General features: G+C 36.8%; 1 protein-coding gene across 7 annotated transcripts in view; it reads right to left on the minus strand.

The window, feature by feature from the left end:
- VPS13B (vacuolar protein sorting 13 homolog B) overlaps window positions 1–20797 on the minus strand; it is a 464422-nt gene that overhangs the window by 209906 nt on the left and 233719 nt on the right. For all 7 annotated transcript variants that reach the window (XM_085301417.1, XM_085301642.1, XM_085301811.1 and 4 more), the window contains 3 exons: window positions 20146–20380; window positions 12642–12862; window positions 7640–7846 (listed from right to left, as the gene is read on the minus strand). In XM_085301417.1, coding sequence (XP_085157543.1) covers window positions 7640–7846; window positions 12642–12862; window positions 20146–20380 — 663 coding nt within the window. The remainder of the gene's footprint in view (window positions 1–7639; window positions 7847–12641; window positions 12863–20145; window positions 20381–20797) is intronic.

Below are 20797 nucleotides of genomic sequence, written 5' to 3' on the forward strand. Positions count from 1 at the left end.
TAGAACGATCTCCTCTGTTTTTAGAAAAATCAGCCTCTTAATAATTTTGGCACAAGGTTACATGTAGCAGCATCTGTGAGATCCTCAAAGAACTGCATTTATCTAGCATAACCTAGAGACATATAAAAAGTGAAGTAACTCAGGAATGTGCAATCAAATTTTAAAGCAGCAAACACGGAATTTTAGGGAGTGCGGCCCCTACCAACTTCCAAGTGTATTAAACCTATAAAGTTTACCAAAAAACAGAGTTACAGGTACAGACCCAGATGTATCATCAGAAACTGCTTCCTCTTTTTCTAAATACATAACACTTTGGAAGAGGCAGTATATCTGATACGCAATAACCAAAAAATGCAGAGGCGAGGAAGAGAGGCCAAGGTGCTCACAGTTTCTTTTACTATTGCTGGAGCTCAGCTTGCCCTGGCATGAGTTCAATTATGTTTATGCTTATACTTGTGTGATTTGCAGATCTTTCTCACACTTTCATTCTGGTAGTATGTAAAGTGGTTTTATTAAAATCTACAGAAATAGTGTTTTAAGATGCAGCACAAAAGTTCATTTAACATACAAGTCAAGTCTACACATGCTAGACTTCTGCAAGCAAGTAGAAAAGTGAGACTTGAATTTCCAGATGTCACATGGACACTGGCAATTTAAAACATCACTGTAGAAAAAGAAGCATCTTCACCTCTAAAGCAAGCGCCATGATCAGAAATAAAGGAATTGTGCGTATCTGGACAGAGATGGCATAACACAGGACTGATTTTGCAGCACAGTAGGTTGAGTGTTGGGCACCTGGCATGGCAATTTTGGTACTTCTTCTATTGCAGGGCCTGCAAGTCCTAGCCATGGTCTCATTCAACATGCACAGCTCTGTGCCATGACTTTATATACAGGTTAGTGGTATCATGGATCCTGCGTTAAGAGGAGGCTTACAGAGATGTCCTCAGCCACGCGCTCCCACACCAGCGGAAGGGGCTGTCCACAAACATTCCCACCTGCTAGTCACCTGGTCCTGGCCGGACATTGCTGGCTTCTCCTCTCTCTTAGCTCAGCAGTTCACACTGAACATACTCTGAATTGCTCCACCAGTTTAACATATGTAAACAGCTGGATTGGCCCTTTCTCAGTGGCCACAGCTGTAGATGGCTCCTCTGCAGGCAGAAATCGCTCTTTGGCTCTCTGGTGAGGGGTGGGAAATGAAGTGACTGCATTTCTTCTTAGCTTTCTGGGAGTGGTATGGTATTCAGAACCACTGGGCAGAGTCACAAGGAGTGGAAAAAAAAGGATGGTCTGCAGTAGCAGAAGTCATTTTCTTTTTAAATAAGCCCAAAGCCTTAGAAAAATTTTGCACTGAATAACTATGAAACTGAAGTGAGAAGAGAGACTGTGCTCTTGTTTCTCATGCAGTTTCAATTTTCAGTTTGAATTTTCAGCACTCAGCGTGGTATTGTTAAATATGTTTATATATTAATTTTCTGCTCTGTTTCCAGATCTACAGAAAAATCAAGCCAGAGTCAGAAACACTGAACTATTTTCCCACAACTTCTCATGCCAAGTCCTAAAATATACAATTTAATTTTTTCACCAATTGTTGCAAATTGACCAATATACCGAGTTTATTTTTTTAGTGGAATTTATCTTTGTTCATCAGGAAGAAGCAAACATACGAGGCCTTCATCCAAGGCCTGCCTAAAGCTCCGGGATGATCACAGTTTGGCCACACTACTGCTATGCCTTATCAAAATAACTTCTGCGTTCTTGCTCAATCACAGAGTTTCCCCAAGGACTAAACACTTCTACCACTGTTTGTACTTAAGTAAACAGTAACAAGTGGCCTGTTGTAGTCTGCACTACCTTTGCTCTTGCTGTTCCAAAGCCGGGGTGGTAAAAATGATTAACTGTTTCCAACCCCCCAGTACTTAAGCCTTTCACTCACGTTTCCCCGGCTGACTACCACCCAGACTGAAATTCAGGAAGCTAGGTAGCTTTATCTGCATACGACTGCGGTGCTCACTAGCAGCTTGTCAGCATGAAAAGAATTACATGCAGCTTAAAACATAAATCATCCACAGATCGTATAAACAAATTACTTCTTTTGCTTTTTAATACAAACAGTTCTGAGAGTTTGCTTTCTTCCTATTCATTTATAGTAAGGCTGCTGCACTTGAAAGAAGCTTTGAAAATAATCATTTGTCTCACATAGAACAGAATAGCACATTAACAGTAACATCTCTGAAGTTAAAAAAAAAAAAAGAATGCAGGGAGGTAATTTTTGTTTGACAGACTTTAAGATTTCAAATGTAAAAACTGTAGAAACATATAAACTAAACACAAACTCTGATAAACAAAACACAAACAAGATTCCTCAAACTCTTAGGAAACTTCTCTAAGTCAAAGCTGCAGAAATACATACATTAGTATGTAACACATGACATTAGTGTTACAACAGTCTGAAAATAATTTATAATTTACAAATATAGGACCGCATTTTTCAAATCAAACAAAAGGGATGTAGCTTTGCTTCCACTGACTTCATCGTGAGTACAGTTACGCCAATATTTACCTTGAAATTTCTAAAGATCGAAGCCTGAACTATGAGTATGCAATACTAACATTTTAGAAAGTGCAAAAAATTAAGTATAGCATATTTTAAAAAAATGAAAATAAAAGTATTTTTCAATTTTCAGAAAGAATATTTGCAGGCTCTTTGCAGATCTGCGAGTATCATGACAGCAATCAAGCAAACTTTTGTTGGTGTTAGCTCTCCTGGCCACTAAGTGCCTGCTCTAAAACTGCCTCCTGTGCTTTTATTGCTCCCTTGATGGAATTCAGGCACTGTGGGAAGCGAAGAGAGTAAGTAGTTCAGTTCAAACCAGCAGCAAAACCACAGACAGGGATAAAACAGACCTAAAGTAAAAGGTGAACTGCTACTCCAAATGTCTCAGCTGTCTTCCCAAAGCTGCCTCCACCATCCCTTTCCCCTCTCCCGTTCAGGGAAAGGGTGCCTTTTGTAGTCATCCTCCTTTTCAACACAGTTTCACTTATTTTGTTTAACTTTCCTGGCATCCCAGTTCCTACCAGCTCGGTTTCTGTCAAGTATTAAAGATAACTTCTGCCTTCTCCTCCCCAAACAGCAGCCATCTCTGCCCAGGACTCTCAGACTTCTTACATGAGCGTGAGGGGTGCATGAAGAACACCATGATGTACAGAGCTGGTGGGCAGTAGGTTCCTCTGAGCACCCACCTACCTCCTTTCTCAATTTTTGAAATTAAAATGATTTCTTCAGAAGGTACTCTGAAAAATACTCAGTCCTCAACTGTCCTTTGGCAGAAGGTAATACAATTTGGTTTCAAAATACTAACTTTGATTTCACCAGAAGGGCTCTTGCAAACTGAAATAGGCTCTCAAGATAATCTTAAGTCTAAGATAGATGCTATATACAATGAGCCATATTTACATGCACTGTGGAGGACTGTATCTTCACATTAGACCCAGAAGAAAAACTTGGCCTTGCTGGAAAGAGTATAGTATAACAGACTGACATCTGCAGCCCATTAGGCAATTTGACAGGTAGAACTGGCTGCTGTACTTCACAGGACAGAAACCAATCAAAAAATCTGTCTGTATTTCTTGTCTGCAAGGCCTGTTAACTTTCTTTGCCTACTTTGTGGGCAGCAGAGTAGCTGCACAGCATTTCCTCTCAGTATAGGCGCCTCTCAGAAGCACTCTTGCATCTATAGGAGGAACTGTGCTTATTGAGTATACTAAGGAAGTTATGTTTATTCAAATGAAGTCTGTGTAGACTACGACTGAGGTTTCAGTAAAATAAAAGTGGTTGTAAGTGGCACTTGGAGACAACGGAAGGGACCAGATTCTCTCTCCATCTTCAAATCCTACTCTCTATGGTTGAAGGAGAAGTAGGATTTTGTGTTCACACAAACTATGGAGAATATCTCTTTCTTTTGGTTTGATGATTGTAATGAAGTCAGCAAGAGGAAACAGAGAAACTAAGTGGTTAATTATTCTCAGAGGACAAACAACTTTCACTGGTTAAAAAAAAGGAATGAGGGAGAGCATTTCCTAGCTAACATTTCAATATATGTATTTTTAAATTCTCAATAGTCCTTACCTTAAAGGACAGGACAGCAACCATGTCACTGTAATAAAAACCTAGCTTGTACTTTGATACTAGAAAAATATGTTGAATAAGTTAGAGACAGCCACCAACCGCAGAAGGGAATGTGTTTTGGAGATACTGCCAGCCATTATGTTACAGATTATTTAATTTATATTGTCTCAAATAGTTTATTAGAAACGTGAGAAGAAAATATGGTTCCTGTTACTATTTCTCACTGGTTGGCCAAGGGTATTTTTCCTCTTCCCCTTTTCCACCCCCGAGAGTACACAATCTCCCTTTCCAACACACAGACCTCAGGCCTGTGCACGCTCTCAGAAGCAATGCTCATAGCTACTTCTAACAGCTACATAACAATCTGCACAAGTTAATTGTGTGGCTTCAAAATAGTCCGAGATTTATTAGTGTTTTTTATTTATGACTATCACTGACCAAAAGATTTAAAAGGAAATGTTAGATAAACTGATCACTTCATCAATTTAAAATGGTGATAGAAAATTTAGCATCATTTTCCCTGCAATTTGTTATTAACCTGTTTGGAACAGCTTACTTTGTTTATGTCAACACATTAACTTGGTCATCCTCCTAGGTAATTCACGTCTCTACAACTGGTAGCTTGACACAGATTTAGTCTTAAGAAACAAAAAATAATTATGTTTTTTTTTCTGCTCAGCCTTTAAATACAAGAAAGTGTAAAGTCAAGCCATTCTTTGATGTTACATCCTGTAACAGTCAAATCACTTAGATGAATCTCCCACAGGGTATCATAGTTCTTTTTCTCCTTACAGTCTCACTAACCTTCAAATTATCAGACTGATATTAAAGATGGGGTCCAAGAATAAACAAGTACTCTCAAATTCACAGAAATGACGGTACCCACAAAAAATAGAGCATTTTTGTAGCTACCAGTCTTACAGGAACTTAAACTCTGACTTGACTTCCCATGACAAAGATTCTCTCCATACACTTCTTTCAACCATAATACTTCAAAATCTTTCCTTTTCTTTACTGTTAATTAAAACACTCACACCCTACATATTGTTTAGAATTTAATCATCTCAGTAGACAGAATATGCCCACCTACTTAACCAGAAACAGAACACAACTTTCCTAACTACTGAGCAAAAAGTATTACTCTTCTACTAGAATAACTTGCCAATCTCTTCCTGAAAACAATATCAAATCTCACCTTCTAATTCTCAATTTCAATTGCTAATCAAGAACTTCTTATAGTCTCATGTATCTAGTCACACAGATGTTCTCCCACCTCACTGTTGCCACTACAGCAGTGAAACCTGCCTCAGTATGCTTTTCTATTTACGTACTTGCATCTTCCCTTCGTCCTCGCCTTCCTGTTGCTCCAAGGCAGAGCACCTCAGGCTGAGAGCACATACTGAGACGCTGGATGGATTTGATTCCTTGCTCTTCCAGTCAGATGAATTACAGCTTTTTGCAAGCCTTTTTTTCCTGTTTGCATCTTTTCTTCCCTTTTGTACCTTAAATAACCATATTGCCAGAGTGGAGTCAATTTTTTAAAATTTGTACCATCTAGCAAAATGATACATTTCTTTGAAAGCAATTTTCAAACAGTAGTTGTAAGGTGCTGTCAATTCTAAGTCCCCTATTGTTAAAAAAATCTAATATTAATGCCATGTGTTTTAATACTTTCTATTCTAACAAGATTGAAATGATGATCTTAGCTTCAGAGAGGAATATGCTCAACACAAATTCTAGTATTGTCCTTTGCTGGCCGACTCACCAAACTTCATTAGTTCTCTATTGCCAAAATAATCTTGGTAACATATGGATTAAAACAACTACTGAATCAGTTTCAAGTAAAGCTGTAAGTACAGCATGTACTCTAAATACTGCTGTCTATAGAGAGGGTAAAAAATAAATTGTTACTTATAAAGTTGTTGGTTTCTGATTTTAATAAGAAAGGAATTTGATGCCAGTAGGTGAAAAGATACTAGTTTGGGGGCTTCTTACATATTCCCTTCTTACAGTTATTACTTATCTTCAATTTTGTAATCGTGGTCAGACTTTTCACAACAGAAATCACACAAACATGTAGAAATACACCAAAACCAAGGCAAGTCAAATAACTTAGAAATGAGTATTTTAGTGAAATAACAACTGAAACTCCGTCTCAAACATCTTTTAATGATTGTCACTTCTCTCTCTCTCTCTCTCTCTCTCTCTCTCTGTGTGTGTGTGTGTGTGCACGCATGTACACGCATGATGCATACAGAAAGCAAGCAATGGCAGTCACCAATTCAGTCTGTCCAAATCCTAGAATTAATACAAACTACACATAGGGTTAAAGAAATCCTACGTAATTGCAGTCAGAATTGCCAGTGCTCCACATTTGCCCAGATCTGCTCTCCGACATGCCCCCAAATCACCAAGCTTGTCTGGAGAATGAAAATGAATCTCTTTGGAGTAGTCTCCCAACATACTCATTGCTTTATGTTAAGACTCAAGCATTGAGTCTAACTAACTAATTTAGCTAGGAAGGTTGAAAGGGACACTAAGAAAATCAGAAATATGAGGCCTATCCAGTTGCACAGCCTTCTGTGGCCACACATTCGACTACGTCGGTCACCCAGTGCCACCAAGCTAATGACACTTAAAAATGAAGTTGAACCCTGCTTTCCTGTTGATAAAGAACCAGGCTTCTCTCAGCAGTATGGCAAAGAAGCAGAACTCCTTCCCATGCCTTGAAATAATATTTTACATTTTTAGGTACATGTAGAAATTAAGATCAGTTACTAGTTTGCTGCAGTCAGTTACACAGTGCTGCAAATTATGGAATCAGAAATACATAAAACCAAGTAGCAATTTTTCTCATATTGGAAGCTGCACATCAATATCCCCATGTGACTGCGTTACAAAAAAATCCTGAGACACTGGGGAACTGGGAGGGGCAAAGGCCCAGAGCTACAGAAGAGATGGGGCACGATGACAGCAGGACGGAGCTGGCAGGGGCAGTGTGCAACTGGGTGACCTCAGCGCCGGCCTCGGGACCTCTGCTGGCCTGTTTCTCTCCCACTTTGCTAATACAGACTACACACACAGCAGCTCCAGACAGCACGGGCGTCCTACTGACTGGCTCCACATGACTGGCTGACCACCAAAGCTACTTTGGATGACTCACACGCCACAAGCAGCACAAGTGCCACAGGCACTTCAAAACCACCAGTTACTACTCTTTCTTATAATTACAGACTTGAAAAATGCCTTAAACTTCTGGACTTGAAAACACTAGCTATAATTTTCTTATAGGAGTTAATATTAATTTGTTGCTGAGAGAAATGATCCATACAAATAATAAACATAAGAGCAATACTGCAATCTTTTTCTCCTTCCTCTCTTCCCCCAAATAGAGTAATGAAATATCCATCATTAGGTGATCACAAGCAAAACTACTTTGTATAGGGATACTACACACCACATCTTGTAGGTTGGTATTCACATAACACATCTTTTAAGAAAGCCTACCTCTGTGGTGGTCCCAATGTCAGCAGATGGGCTGTATGTGCTGGTATCTGGTGGAGCTGTACCAACACTACTTTTAATTGGAGAGCTAGGAGGAACAGGTCCCATCATGGGCTCAGTATAGACCGAAGACTGATAAAGAACTCCTTTCTTCTGAATTTTATTCCAAACTTTACTTGCGATCTCTGCCAGTTCATACAGAAGTTGCACCTGAAATAAATGGGTGTTTTTAAGATGATTTTTTCCATAATAAGGTGAAAGAAAATCATCATCAAAATCAAAGTTCTCCAGTGAGACTTAAAATACAGCAGAATTGAGAGTCTCACAATTTATAATGTTCCAATAAGTTACTACATTGCAATTAAATTAATGAACAAGTTATACTACGGTGATTTTGATCAGAAATCTGCGTTTCTCTAAACACATAGTATGTAGTTCATAAAAATATAACCAATAACCTGGTCTTGTAAAACTTTTACTAACACATTCTAACAGTAAAAAAATCTAATTTTTGGTATATTTCATATGTATGGATACTATCCTTTCTATTAAAATCCTAGAAAATGGAAAAAATAGTAAAAATAAACATTATAAAATATTAAGAATGTAAAAATTAGTCATTTTTAATAGCAATAAAATAGTGATCTCATGCAGCATATGTAACTGTTCTATGTTATAGAAAGAATATCCACTATCAAACTCAATAGTCTCCTGGGATATGTCACACCAATATTCAGAAAACATACTGTTTAACTTGCACATTGTTTGACTCAGTTCTAAGATATTTACACAAGCTTTTGTAAATAAGCATTAATCATGGAATTTGTATGACAACATATTGCCATATACTGTATAAAACAAGCTCAGGGAGAACTGCAAACAATATATAAGCAGATCCACAGCTGGATACCATACCCAACTTGCCATTATAAAAAATGGAAATTCTCATATTTATAAGAACTTTAAGCCTCAGGACACATCTACTCTCTGAAGCTGGCTTCTTATGTGGGCAGAACAGATGCAGAAAAACACTGTTGTCAATCTACATTTGATATAAAACAGTACTTGATTTTGTGCGTGAGAATGTGTGATGAAGTCTCAAAGAATATGCTACAGTCCTTTCTTAAGAGGTGAAGTGCTGGAATTTTTTAAAAACCTTCTTAATTCATCTTGGATTTTCTTTTGAAGTTTCAAGGCTTACACTGAGCAGGTCATATACTCTGACAGAATTCCTTCTTAAAGGAGATGAACTTCTCAGTATTTTTTTGCCTTCATGCATGGAGTAATTACAGACAAACATTACTGCTAGTTGTTTCACTTAGAGCAAAAACCTATTTTAGTTACACTTTAAAAGGGTTTGTGTCTGTAGTGCGCTGGTAGCCTTTAAATTATTAATTACAGACTTCCAGGTTTTCCTGACTTTCTTCCGTGTAACTCAGGAAGAGCAAATAATAACATCCATCTGATTGATTGAGTAGTGTAACGCTAATTGGTGCTGACACTGTGCTGGCAAAACAATCTCTAGAAAATTAATAGGACACAGGCACATATCCAAATCATAAATGCTTGCAACCTCCCCTTCATCAAAATATTTATTGGTCAAGAGACTAAAAGCTAATTTAAGCTATGCTTGTCCTAAGGAAGCAAAGCTTCCAAAAACTTAATTATGCCACGGTTCATAAAGGCACATAAATGAAGAAATGCAACTTCTGTGTTTACACGCATGCTGGTATACAAGCTAAAGAGGTTTATCACTTAATAATCCCCTGCTAAAGAATTTGGATCTAAATGAGATGACAGCAGTCATAGTCATTAAAGATAAATAATTATTTATATTTTCAGTCTTTTCTTCTAATTCCTCAAGTTAGAATCTTTGCAGCCACTCTGAAAGAGTTGCTATTTTAGACAGCAATATCCATCTCTCTGAATAATACCAGTAACCAGACAGCCAATTAGTATTAACCCAATAGTCTATCCTTCTCTGAAATTAAGAGATAAAACAAGGAGAACATTCACTAAGACAAAATACACACTTAAATAGAGGGAGATGATTTTCATGGAGACACGTTAAAGAGTAGAAAATACAAAAAGATCTAGCAAAACCTCCTAAAAACAAAAGCAAGACACATGTTTAGGTGTAAGTAAATTTCAAGATCTTCAAATAGGAGTTGAAGCTGTATCTTTGTTTTTTAAAAATATATTTCGTTGCATTTCAATGGTTATTTATCATTAAAATGGAAGGATTTCTATTTATCATGTTAGTTACATTTTTTTCAGGTGAGTAGTCTTAATGTTCTGAAAATCTACTCCTGACTCTATCAGGAGAGCTAACGTAAGTGTAAGATCTCTTTTTTTAGAATTATTCTTGAGTATAACAGTAAATACATAATTTTTATTTTTAGTACCCCCTATTCAAAAGAAAAAAAAAATGCCTAACAAATTGTGAACAACACTGACACCGTTTGTTATGAAAATTTTCTCTGTCTGAACACTGCTTCCACTTTCTTCCCAGCAAAACCACACATAATTCAGTAAGGTCTCACTGCTCGCTTGGCAAAATCTGTACTTTACAGTAAAAAAGTAAAATCAATACGTTACACTATTTTATATTCAAAAAATAACACTACCACAAAACTGAGAACAAAAAATAAAATAAAAGGTGAAATCCTGACAATTTTGCATGCTGAAAATATCTATTTACTTTAGAGGAATAGGACCATCAGAATATGTTTTCATAATAAATCATAATAGTTACATAGTGAAATACTTCCCCTTTGTTATCATTTAACAAATTCATTATGTATCACCTAATTTAAAGCTGTCATCTATAGACAAAATATAGTCTGCCATTCTAAAGAATCAAATTTCATAGTTACTCTATTGTGAATTTATAAATATCAGATGCTGTTTATGTAGTTGTATTTTCCATCTTCTGTTCTTGAACATCTGGTAAAAAAAAATAAAAAGCTGATTTCTTTTTCCTTTTGCTTAAGCAAAGTAGGCAGACAGGACAACTCCAGAAGCTTGCTAACTCAAATGATTTGTCTTTAACTTTTTAGTCATTATAATCCTTCAATAAATGAATAACATCACAGTATACACAAGCATCCTTTAAGAGAAAAAATTTGGTCTGATATTCCTCTGTACAAATTCATTGCAACATTTGAATATACTCAGCATTTTAATTCACATGGAGATTACAATCTTAATTTTTTAGTACAAATATTTTCTTACAATTTGCAAAACAAACTATTTGATGACATTTTGTTTGGAAAGCTCCAAAAAAGTATTTTACTTACTGTTTTTCCTTTTAATTCTGCAACTCAAACTCAGATAAAGTTTCCATTTAAAAAAATAATTCCATTTTGTTTATAAATTAATACCATCAATGTATCACATGTATCAACCATGATTAATATTTTTAGACATTATAAAAAAACCCAGAATTTATTAGACTAGTTGCTGGAATTTCACTGAAAATGTGCCAATCAAATATAACAAACTATTTTCCTATACGAATATCTAAGAAATATTTACTAATTCTGTGAGTAACTGCACTATCAATAGGAATTCTTTACAGTTCTATGAAAATAAATACAGAACTCCATAGGCTATGAAATTTTAACACATGAATCTATTGAAAACTATGGCAATTCCGCAAGGTTGCAAAGCGAAGCTCTCAGAAGTCTTGAAATGTAAACAGTAAGATTGTCAGCACAATCATAATGCTGCCATTTCCTACTTCCACGCTGAATAACACAACAACAGCCTTTTACACGCACAAGCACCCCCAGTAATACAGATTTACAAGCCTGAGTAAACCTTGTTGAGGCTGCTCAATTTTAAGTTTTAATTTGCCGTGTCCAATGTGTAATCTTACCACAGGGCTTGAATGCATTTACTACACAAGACAACAGCATATAGAAAATGAGTCAGAACTAACGTGGATGGAGGGCAGTGAATGGGCAGGAGACACACACTGAGGGCAAAATAAATTCACAGTTTAAAACACTTGTTTCATTCACAGAACAAGAAACAAGGCAAGGGAAAAATAACGAGTGACTGAGAAATAAATTGCAGTGAGTAAGTACAAGGGACAAACTTAGAGCAGCCACCTTAGCTTTCGCATTCCCAGACCTAGGCCATAGGTCTGTAAATCTTTATAAACACAATGCATTGATTATGAGATAAAAGATACAATATTTTGTATTCTTCTCTTTTCTTTCTATTAAGTGAAGAAATAAATAGACCATTTTGTCCGTAAAGTCCTCTGAAGAATCTTACATATGGCTAATGCTTTGGGGCAGACAGCATATGAACCCTGTGCCTTACCCAGACCCAAGCAGATCTGTAATTCCTGAGAACAAGAGTGCTGTTTCCAACACCACTGCTGCTCATATGGTGCAGTTGTCATGAAAGTATTCTTCAAGATACAGTAAACATTACTCAAAATTTTGCAAAGAAAACCTATCATGTTGGACTAAAACAAATCTGATTCAATTCAGAAAAATACAGGGTGCAGTCTTAGAAAACCTAGCAACCTTTGTGCCTTTTAATAAACACATGTTTATAAATATTTTATTTATAAATATATATTTTTAATACTAAATTACCATTGTATGCCTGAAAAACATTTTATGTTTGAAGAAATGTTAGTTCTGGGAGAATATGATAAAAAAATAGCATTAAACCATTTCAATATACGAATCCACAGCAACAGCAGAACAGTACAATAGCATTTAATGGTACATCTGCAATTCATTTCATTCCATCGGCCAAAAGATGCATTTATACTGTAGCTATTACATTTTGAGAAGAGTTTAAATTACAAAACTTGAGAGAGCTTCAAAGCAAATCTTAATCTAAGTACCTTGATCTTGATGGCCTAGTTAAAAAAAAATTAAGATGTTTAATAGAAGAGAACCTCTTCAACAAAATGTGGAACAATTGTACTTAAATCAAGTTATTTTCAATTTCCTTTCATAAATCAATTAAATGTACCAACCTGGGGGTTCGAGCATTTTATTTCAAGGGACTCAAGGTCGACATGAAGGCAGACAACAAATGAGTTTCTGGATTCTGGCCCTGTAGCAAGCAGTTTTTGTGAAGTAACAGCTAAAGTAGAAGTACAGCCCATAGGTTCCACTAAGTTTAGTGTCATCTGTTGTCCAAGAAGAGTATATATACTGAAATGATGCAAACTGATTGTCCAAGGAAAGGCATCACCTAATCATTAAAAAGAGGGGAAACAGTTAAATTCCACAATAAATACTAAGTCATAATTTTTTTCAGAACTGAGTGAAGGCCTTACCCTAAACCCAAGGTATACGCCTTCAATGGCCATTAAAGTATTCCCAAATTCTCAAAAACATCCTTCAACTATCAATTCCATTCTACACCTGGAAATCTAAAAAAAATAGCAATATTTTTTTCAGCTTCTTTAAAACTAAAACTGGGAACTTTAACTTCACATTGTGCACAAATGTTTCCACCATAGCACTAAGAGAGCATATTTTTTGCTTTATTTAGTTTTCCTAAACATTGAATCCAACATACGCTTGGCAAACATATTTTACTGTCTCAGATCCGTTTGACCAAAAAACGTTAAGTACCACCTTTCCTCAAACTCAGGAGTACCCTATCCTGATACACTCTCCACTTATATCAGCATATGGGTGGCGGAGGCAGTTCCTTACGATAGACACTCTATAGTTGATACGTTTTTTTTCAGGTTTTAATACTAAAAGAGAGAATTATCTTCTGAAAATTTACAGCTTGTATCTCGACCAAATAGTGCCTTGAGACAAAGCCGATCCCAAAGCACTGCTGAGGTGAGACCTTGACGACACCTGTCCAACTCTGATTATAGATTAATCCTGTGGAAGCAGGAAAACGAAGAAGCAATAGATGAACCTTTTTACGTAACTGCTGCTGCCTTCACGCCTTGGCAAAACATTTGCGGTGGGAAATTAGAGGGTGGCAGAGACCATGGTGACAACTGCCAATTCACCTTAAATATGGAGGAAAGCTGGTGTGCAGCTGTACGACTACAGCAAGGCCGCCGGCGGCTTACCTTGACGAGGGAAGGCGCGAGCGCCTCGGAGGGCAGGGAGAGAAGGCAGAGCCGGCAACGGCCGGCACGGCGGCCAAGGCCGAGCCCCAGGCGGAAGCGCTACGCGTAGGGGCCAGGCCCCGACGCATCGAACAGTCTGAGCAAAAGTCCTGCTCAGGCCGGACTGACTGACTATACATAACACATAATATAACAATTATTTAAGAATTTTTTCCCCCAAAGAAAGTCTTTGTTACTCTATCAGATTTTGTGCTGAGGAAGCAGGGCCCTTCCGTCCCATTCGGACGAAGGGGAGTCTGCGGCCCCAGACGAGCGGCCTGGGCCCTGCCTCCCGCGCGGCCGCCAGAGGAAGGCGGCAGGGGCGGGACGCAGCCTCACGTCCGAAGCCGGCAGCCTGGCGAGCATCCACGGAGCCCCGCCGGGGCCGAACGCTTCTTCGTCTCTGCACGCAGAACACAGACAGAGTGTCTCTCTCCTGTACCACAACTCAAACATTATTTGGTATGAGGTTTTATTTTTTGTAACGTCAGGGCTGGAGCCATGGTGGCAGGAAGAGCCGCGCGTTGAAACCCCCAAAGCGTAGGAGCCAGTCCTGAGGAACGGGACAGAGGGTGGCAGGCAGGGGACCAGGATGGGCCCTAACACTCTTACAGAGCCATAAGGAACCTGCACGAGCGCGTTCCAGAAACACACGGCGAGCCCCAGCGTGTGTTCGCTGCCTGCCGTGGCACACTCAACAGGGCGTCCTGCTGAGAAACCACATCGCTGAGAAACAGCGCAAATTAACCACTAACTGTGATTAACGGTTCAAAAGACATTTTACAGAAACTTTTGAAATTAAAATAAAGCGGGATTCAAACATCTTTTTACTACATGATTTTAGTAAAAGTTTCATAGTTTCTTCCACAGGTGACGCCAGCAATAAGCATGTATGGTCAGCGGTATGTATCAGGAAAGTTTGTGCGTCTCATCCTAAGAAAGGACTGAAAAACTCTGCAGTTTATTTTGAAGCTATTACAAACTGAAGAACTCAGCTCAGCCAAACTAACTTGAAAACATTTTGGAAATGTTTCAGATTTTTAAAAGCAGTTAGCAAACTGTATTTTTTCCAAGTTCAGCCAGCCAAGAAATACAAGGTATTAATTGTAATAGATGGAAAAAATTCAAATGCGAAGTCAACTCTAATGACATGTTTCTAATTACTACACATGATCTTTGCTTTTCTCTGTGATCACAGTAGTAAATTAACATCGGTTATATTTCAAGGATTAGAAAGAATCTCCAGAGAGAATACTGAATTTTAGCTATACAATGCCGTATATATTTTTTACCTTGAAAGTAAAACATACCCATTTTTATCAATGTATAGAAACCACAGAGTCCTGTACACTCAAAATGCATCACAAACTTACAACTATGAAATTCCTCCCTCCCCCCCTTGTCATCATCTACCTCTTTATCAGCTCCAGGTGCACTAGGTGATCATTTCACCACTATACGGCAACTGTCCACCTTACAAATACTTGTTTTGAGCTTGTAATTCTGATTGCTTTACATTAAAAAAAAAAAAAAATTACTCACCTACATTCATTTGCAGATTGGTTTTATAAAACTGCTTAATTCAAAGTGTCTAAACATCAAAAGTAATACTGTTTAAAGTGTATTTACTTCAAAGTTTATTTATTAGTAGGTAGGAAGGAAAAACCAGCATCAAACTTGGCAGATATTTTCCCCGCCTGTCTAATGTTCCCCTCCACATGTACTATTGCTTGTTATTTAATTTCTGAGATTTTTTTAAAAAGCTGAAATATAAGTAATATTAACATTGCCTTCAACAGAACCAGAACTAACCTACATCTTTAATAGGCAAGAATATAAAAATTATACATGAAACAAGGTTACTGATTCTGGTTCATTCCTGACTGATGGTTTTCATAAATCCTTACTTTTAATTCCTCCTCACTACTGACTAAAAAAGCTTGAAAATCTGTTAATTAATATATTTCAACTGTTTCTACAACTTCTTAAATTTATGACGTTTTCAGATTTTGGCAGTTGACTGACTCAATCACCAGACAATTCTCAAAGAACAGGCATTTATCATGTATCCAGTATTTGCTATAGTTTGGCAAGACTCCTTTTCTAGAGGGAATTTGAGTTATTTTTGCTACATGTATAATTAAAAGCTTTTGCCATGGAGAAACACTTTCTCTGGTAGTTACTTGATGTACTGTAACATACCAATGATTTTCTTGCTTTCTGTTTCTTAGCGAGAGGGAACGCTCATTTTAAGCTTTTCCACATTTATGAGACAAGAGAGTGATAAATGTGTTCAGCTACTAATAATTTTGTTATACATTTGCTCTTTTATATGACACTTTTTTGTATTTTAAAAACTATACTGCAGAAGTGGCAGTCATACGAATGTTGTATAAAACGTTGGCGGTTGTACAAACTATGAATTTTGTTGGTTTAAAATTTGTAATGGCAGGAGGGAAATCACGGAAGCTTTATCGTGCAAATGATCTGGCATCTATTCCCAGGTCTGCTAAATGCATCCTATGTAATCTTCAAAACGCATCTTCATTATTTTGTCTTCATTGCCCTTTCCTGCCGCTACGCTGCAGGGTCTTTACATGGAATTGCCAATTCCCTCACATTCTCATGTGATACGCAATATTTAAAAGGAAAAGATATTGTAATAATTACTTATTAGGTCAATATTGTACTTCTTCCCAGTCGTGCGACAGGGGAGCCGTTACGTGGCTGCGTATCCTAGGTGCATCGAGTGTAAAGTACTGAGAGCTTTGAGCAAGCCCAGAGTCACTTTGGCAGATGAGGTTTAGTTCCACAGACCTCAGATGTGAGCACAGGCACAGACGCTTTGCGAGCTTGAATGCTGCTATTAGGAAGCTCACCGGAGCTCACCGTTAACAGGTTGTTTATGCAGACTCTTCACTGCTATTCAAATACTGAAGAATATCACTGAAATGTGAGAACTAACTTTATAAAATCATTACCCGTAACAGGTAATGTTAACAGACAATGTGAAGCTAAATATAGTAATTACCATGTTTTACAGGTGACATTGAATAAATACTGAAATAGCAGAATTTTTGAATGTCAAAATTTCTTACTTAAAACTTGCCAATTGTGTTTATTTTGATTTTCAGTAACACATTTTTTTTCATTTATTATACTGAAGTATTTTCTTTTAATCTAACAAAAGATAAAAAATTCTATGAATGACTAAATTAACAGTGATCTGCTTTAACCATAAACTAAATCACTTTTGCAGTGATTTTTGCAGGCCTATTATATTTTAGCAGTTTATGGCTAATACATTTCATTACAATGAATTCACTCTACAATTCGTTAAGTTTAAACCTAAGCTACAAAACATCTGTGAGATTAAATGATTTGTTCTATTTCACAAACAAAAGCTATCTATCCAGGGTTGCCCTCATATTTAAATATTTGGCATAAAGTGATTTGCATGATTGTCAGTATACTGTTATCCACATGAAAATGTGAACATGATATCTAGCAATTTCAGTAACAATTTTAAGATATTTTGAACATTTGCTCCTCTAATGCATCTTACTTTGTCCAGCAAATACTCTAAAAACAACATTCTCAAAAAGATGGCTTTACAAAAGCTACCAGCATGCACTCAGTGAGGAACTATTTTACATGCACCGGTAAAAAATTAAAAGGAAGAAATTGTCTGAAGCAAAGGGAACAAACAGTAACTAGTTTAGAAATAAAAGTGGATCCCTGGAAGAGGTTCTAAACTAAAATGATTAAAAATGCAAAATTCTAAATAAAGGAAGAGTTTCTAACTATTTAATTTCTTCAGTGTGTTCTGCTTCATTAGTAATAACTGCACCTAGAATTTTCTCATATGATTGATCTGATCTATTAAGATAATATTTAATGCATTTTAAAACATTTTTATGAACTTACATAGCTGTATTTGTTATTCAACAGAGGTTCAACAGAATACCTCATTTTTTACAGAGATAAACCTATTTCTGTTCATAAGCTACTTTGTATAATTATGCTAAATTATGTTTCTGAGTAGAAATACTGTACTTAAAATGTTCTTTTAAGTATCTCGGAAAAGGAATATAACAAAAAACTCTTAAAACAAACGGAAAGACTTGATTGTGGGATATCGTATAAGCTATTTTTACAGTATGTTGTCATCTTGAGGTCAATAAGCCTTAGTAAGAAGGCTGCAATATCCCCAAATGACAAGAAAAAAAAGGCTATGCTCCTTTTTTCTTCTCCTTTATTTTTTCTTGTAGTAAAAAAAAAATGAATTAACATATATCGTTCTTAAAAGTAAGTATGTGTCCCTGTGAACAAGCCTTATGCTCAGATATTTGTTTTTAATAAAAGAATTAATGATACAAAAAATATTTTTCAGGAAAAGCAAGCTTGGATAAATATCATTTCACAGAGAAGGTAACATGTTTTGGGAATGACGCTATGTCCCTGAAGTCTTGTTCAAACATAGAATGCAAATTAGAGACACTCACAATGAAAGTGCATAAAAATTATTCACCTTAAGAAGGTGACTTAAAAGCTCTGAAAAAATTTTCTTAATAGTCTGTTTAAGGGGGAGTTTTGGCATGAGAGAAGGCAACGGCTCCGTTAGATAATCGAAAATATGAAGATTGTGAGAACTTCTGTTTGGCATTATTCCCAGAGCACAAAGCCACACAAATAGATTCCTTACAGTACGCTTTATCCCAAACAGAGCAATTCTTTTCTCTCACTAAGATCTTTCCTTCAAATCTGTGTTTGATGAAATTCAAATTACTTTTTACTTCCATAAATGGTTTAAGTTACATCATCAGTTTAAAACAAACAAAAGACGACTTTTGTTAAATTATTTATCTTTTATCTATTATAGTAATTAGTAAATTAGATCATTCCCACTAGAATTAGGAAAAACACTTGTATTTTTCTTTTTCCACAGTTGCTGGTGCTTAGCACACCTCTAGTAAGACTTTCAGCATTAAAAACTATGATTTTCTTTCTGTTGCTGTGGCTTGAGGGGGAAGGAAGGAAGAGAACAGTCCAGTAAGCTGCAGAACAAAAGGAGGTAGAAAATGCTGTTATAAGCCCATAAAAATTTGAGATGCTGGGAGCAGGAGTAGCTCTTAAAAATGCTTCTGACTCTATTTTTCATAAAACATTCTCTATAACTGGTTACATTTCAACAATGTATATGCATAAAATAATTTTGCCAGAAAATGCTGTCACAAAAGCAGTGCAACACATGCATTTCCCTCTCTTCATCTTAGCCCAAACACACACAACAGAATCAAATCCTTCTGAATAACATTTTTCAATAACACAGTAATGAATTAACTGTACACTGACATTTCCATGAAAATTTAAGCTTAGTTATGATGCTAGATCTCACAGATGGCATTAAAATAAATCCAAAGAACAACACTCAAGATTGTTAGAGATATTTGCCTTACCTATTTTCAATAAACATTTTTTTGGTAAGGATATCAATAGAACAAGATTTTTGCATTGGTATTCCTTCAAACTAGTGCTGTAAAAGCATTTCCTCAGCCTGTTACTTTGATCACTTCACATCTTCTAACAGCTCACAGCTCTATAAGCAGCTTGTTTCCACTTGCGAGGGCCTTTTTCAGCTTTCTCTCTCCTTTTGGATCATTTCTCAAGCAGTAAGTAGCAGAATGTTAAAAGCTGATCCTTCCCTCAGATTAGTCCACAAATCAAACCTCTACCTATTAACTTTTCAAATAAGGAGTAGCAAACTTTTCATCCTTTCCCTTGCATGAGACACCCCCATAATGTAAAATGATCTCAGTTCTTTTCTTCAAACCTCTACAACAACCAATGCCTACAAAAAAACAAACAGAACACATGATTTGCTTATCATGATGACCAACAAAGTCTCGCTGTTTTCTTGTGATAGTCTGCCATCGGTATGAATTTCTTTTCTTGTCTTACATCTAATGTTACCTCCAAGACACTTTTTGCAGCAAAGGTGGTATGGATGTTTTTCCCAATCTGCCTCCATTTGTTCGTACAGTTCCCAACTCACTGGCCCTTCCTGTGGTGTCAGCCCAACTTGGCTGCATAGTAACTTGAATGACCAAAAGATTCTGGGCAAGAACTGCACTTCTGATTTTTTTTTTTTTTTTTGGCATCACCAAAGAAGGAAAACATATCACAGAACTACTGCTAGCTCTTTGATGATGAGTTTCACTTTGATCTCTTTGGGCAAAGACTGACATTAGTTTCCTAGTCCTCAGAAAGACATAATATATGGCTAAAAAAGCACCACACCATAAAATGTTAGCAAAATAAAACAAACAAAAAAAATTTCCTGGCAGTTCCAAATGGAAATTAAAGAGTAAAGCTTTTTAAATTTATCATACTCTACCTTCTTCAAGAATGGGCCTCAGCACAACAAATGGGATTTCTTGCAATGGTTCCATATGTTTGTGTCCAGCACTCATAATCTTTATCTGGGGCAAGCAGACAACGAGCGTGCCAGGCATACTGGCCTGGCCATGGTACCAGCTTCGGACAGTCCCAGGAATGTCACCCGATACAATAGTGCTTGGGGACGGCAGGCTGTCATTTGGAATGAATACACAACACGATTGCACTTCAAGCTGTAAAACAAAGCCAAGAAACAGATTATCATTTCTTCTCAGCATAGCACACTCACATTGGTACCAATCTCAAATTACACATCCACCACAGTTCATTTGGAGTAGTCTTAGTTTTTATGCAAATTAAAAGGAAAGGTGACACAAAATGTTAGAAAGTATTTATATTCTCATACATTATGATTATGGGAGGGAAAGGAAGAAAAAGCGTCTTGGTCTGTAAATCTGATGAGAAAGGTGTTGCCATATAAATGGAATATATATCTACTTTTCAACAGCTTTTTACAGGAAACATGATTGAGCTGGAAAATGTTCTCACAAAAAAGGTGAGAAAATCCTCCTCTTTTTGCAGTTCATTAGCTTTTGTTAGCACTAGCTAAGGCTCTAGAGCTAACCAACATTTTATATGCTGTTACGTTC

The sequence above is a fragment of the Rhea americana genome, unplaced genomic scaffold (assembly GCF_003343005.1).
Source record: "Rhea americana isolate MKP2758 unplaced genomic scaffold, rheAme1 scaffold_0, whole genome shotgun sequence".
NCBI classification, from domain to species: Eukaryota; Metazoa; Chordata; class Aves; order Rheiformes; family Rheidae; genus Rhea; species Rhea americana.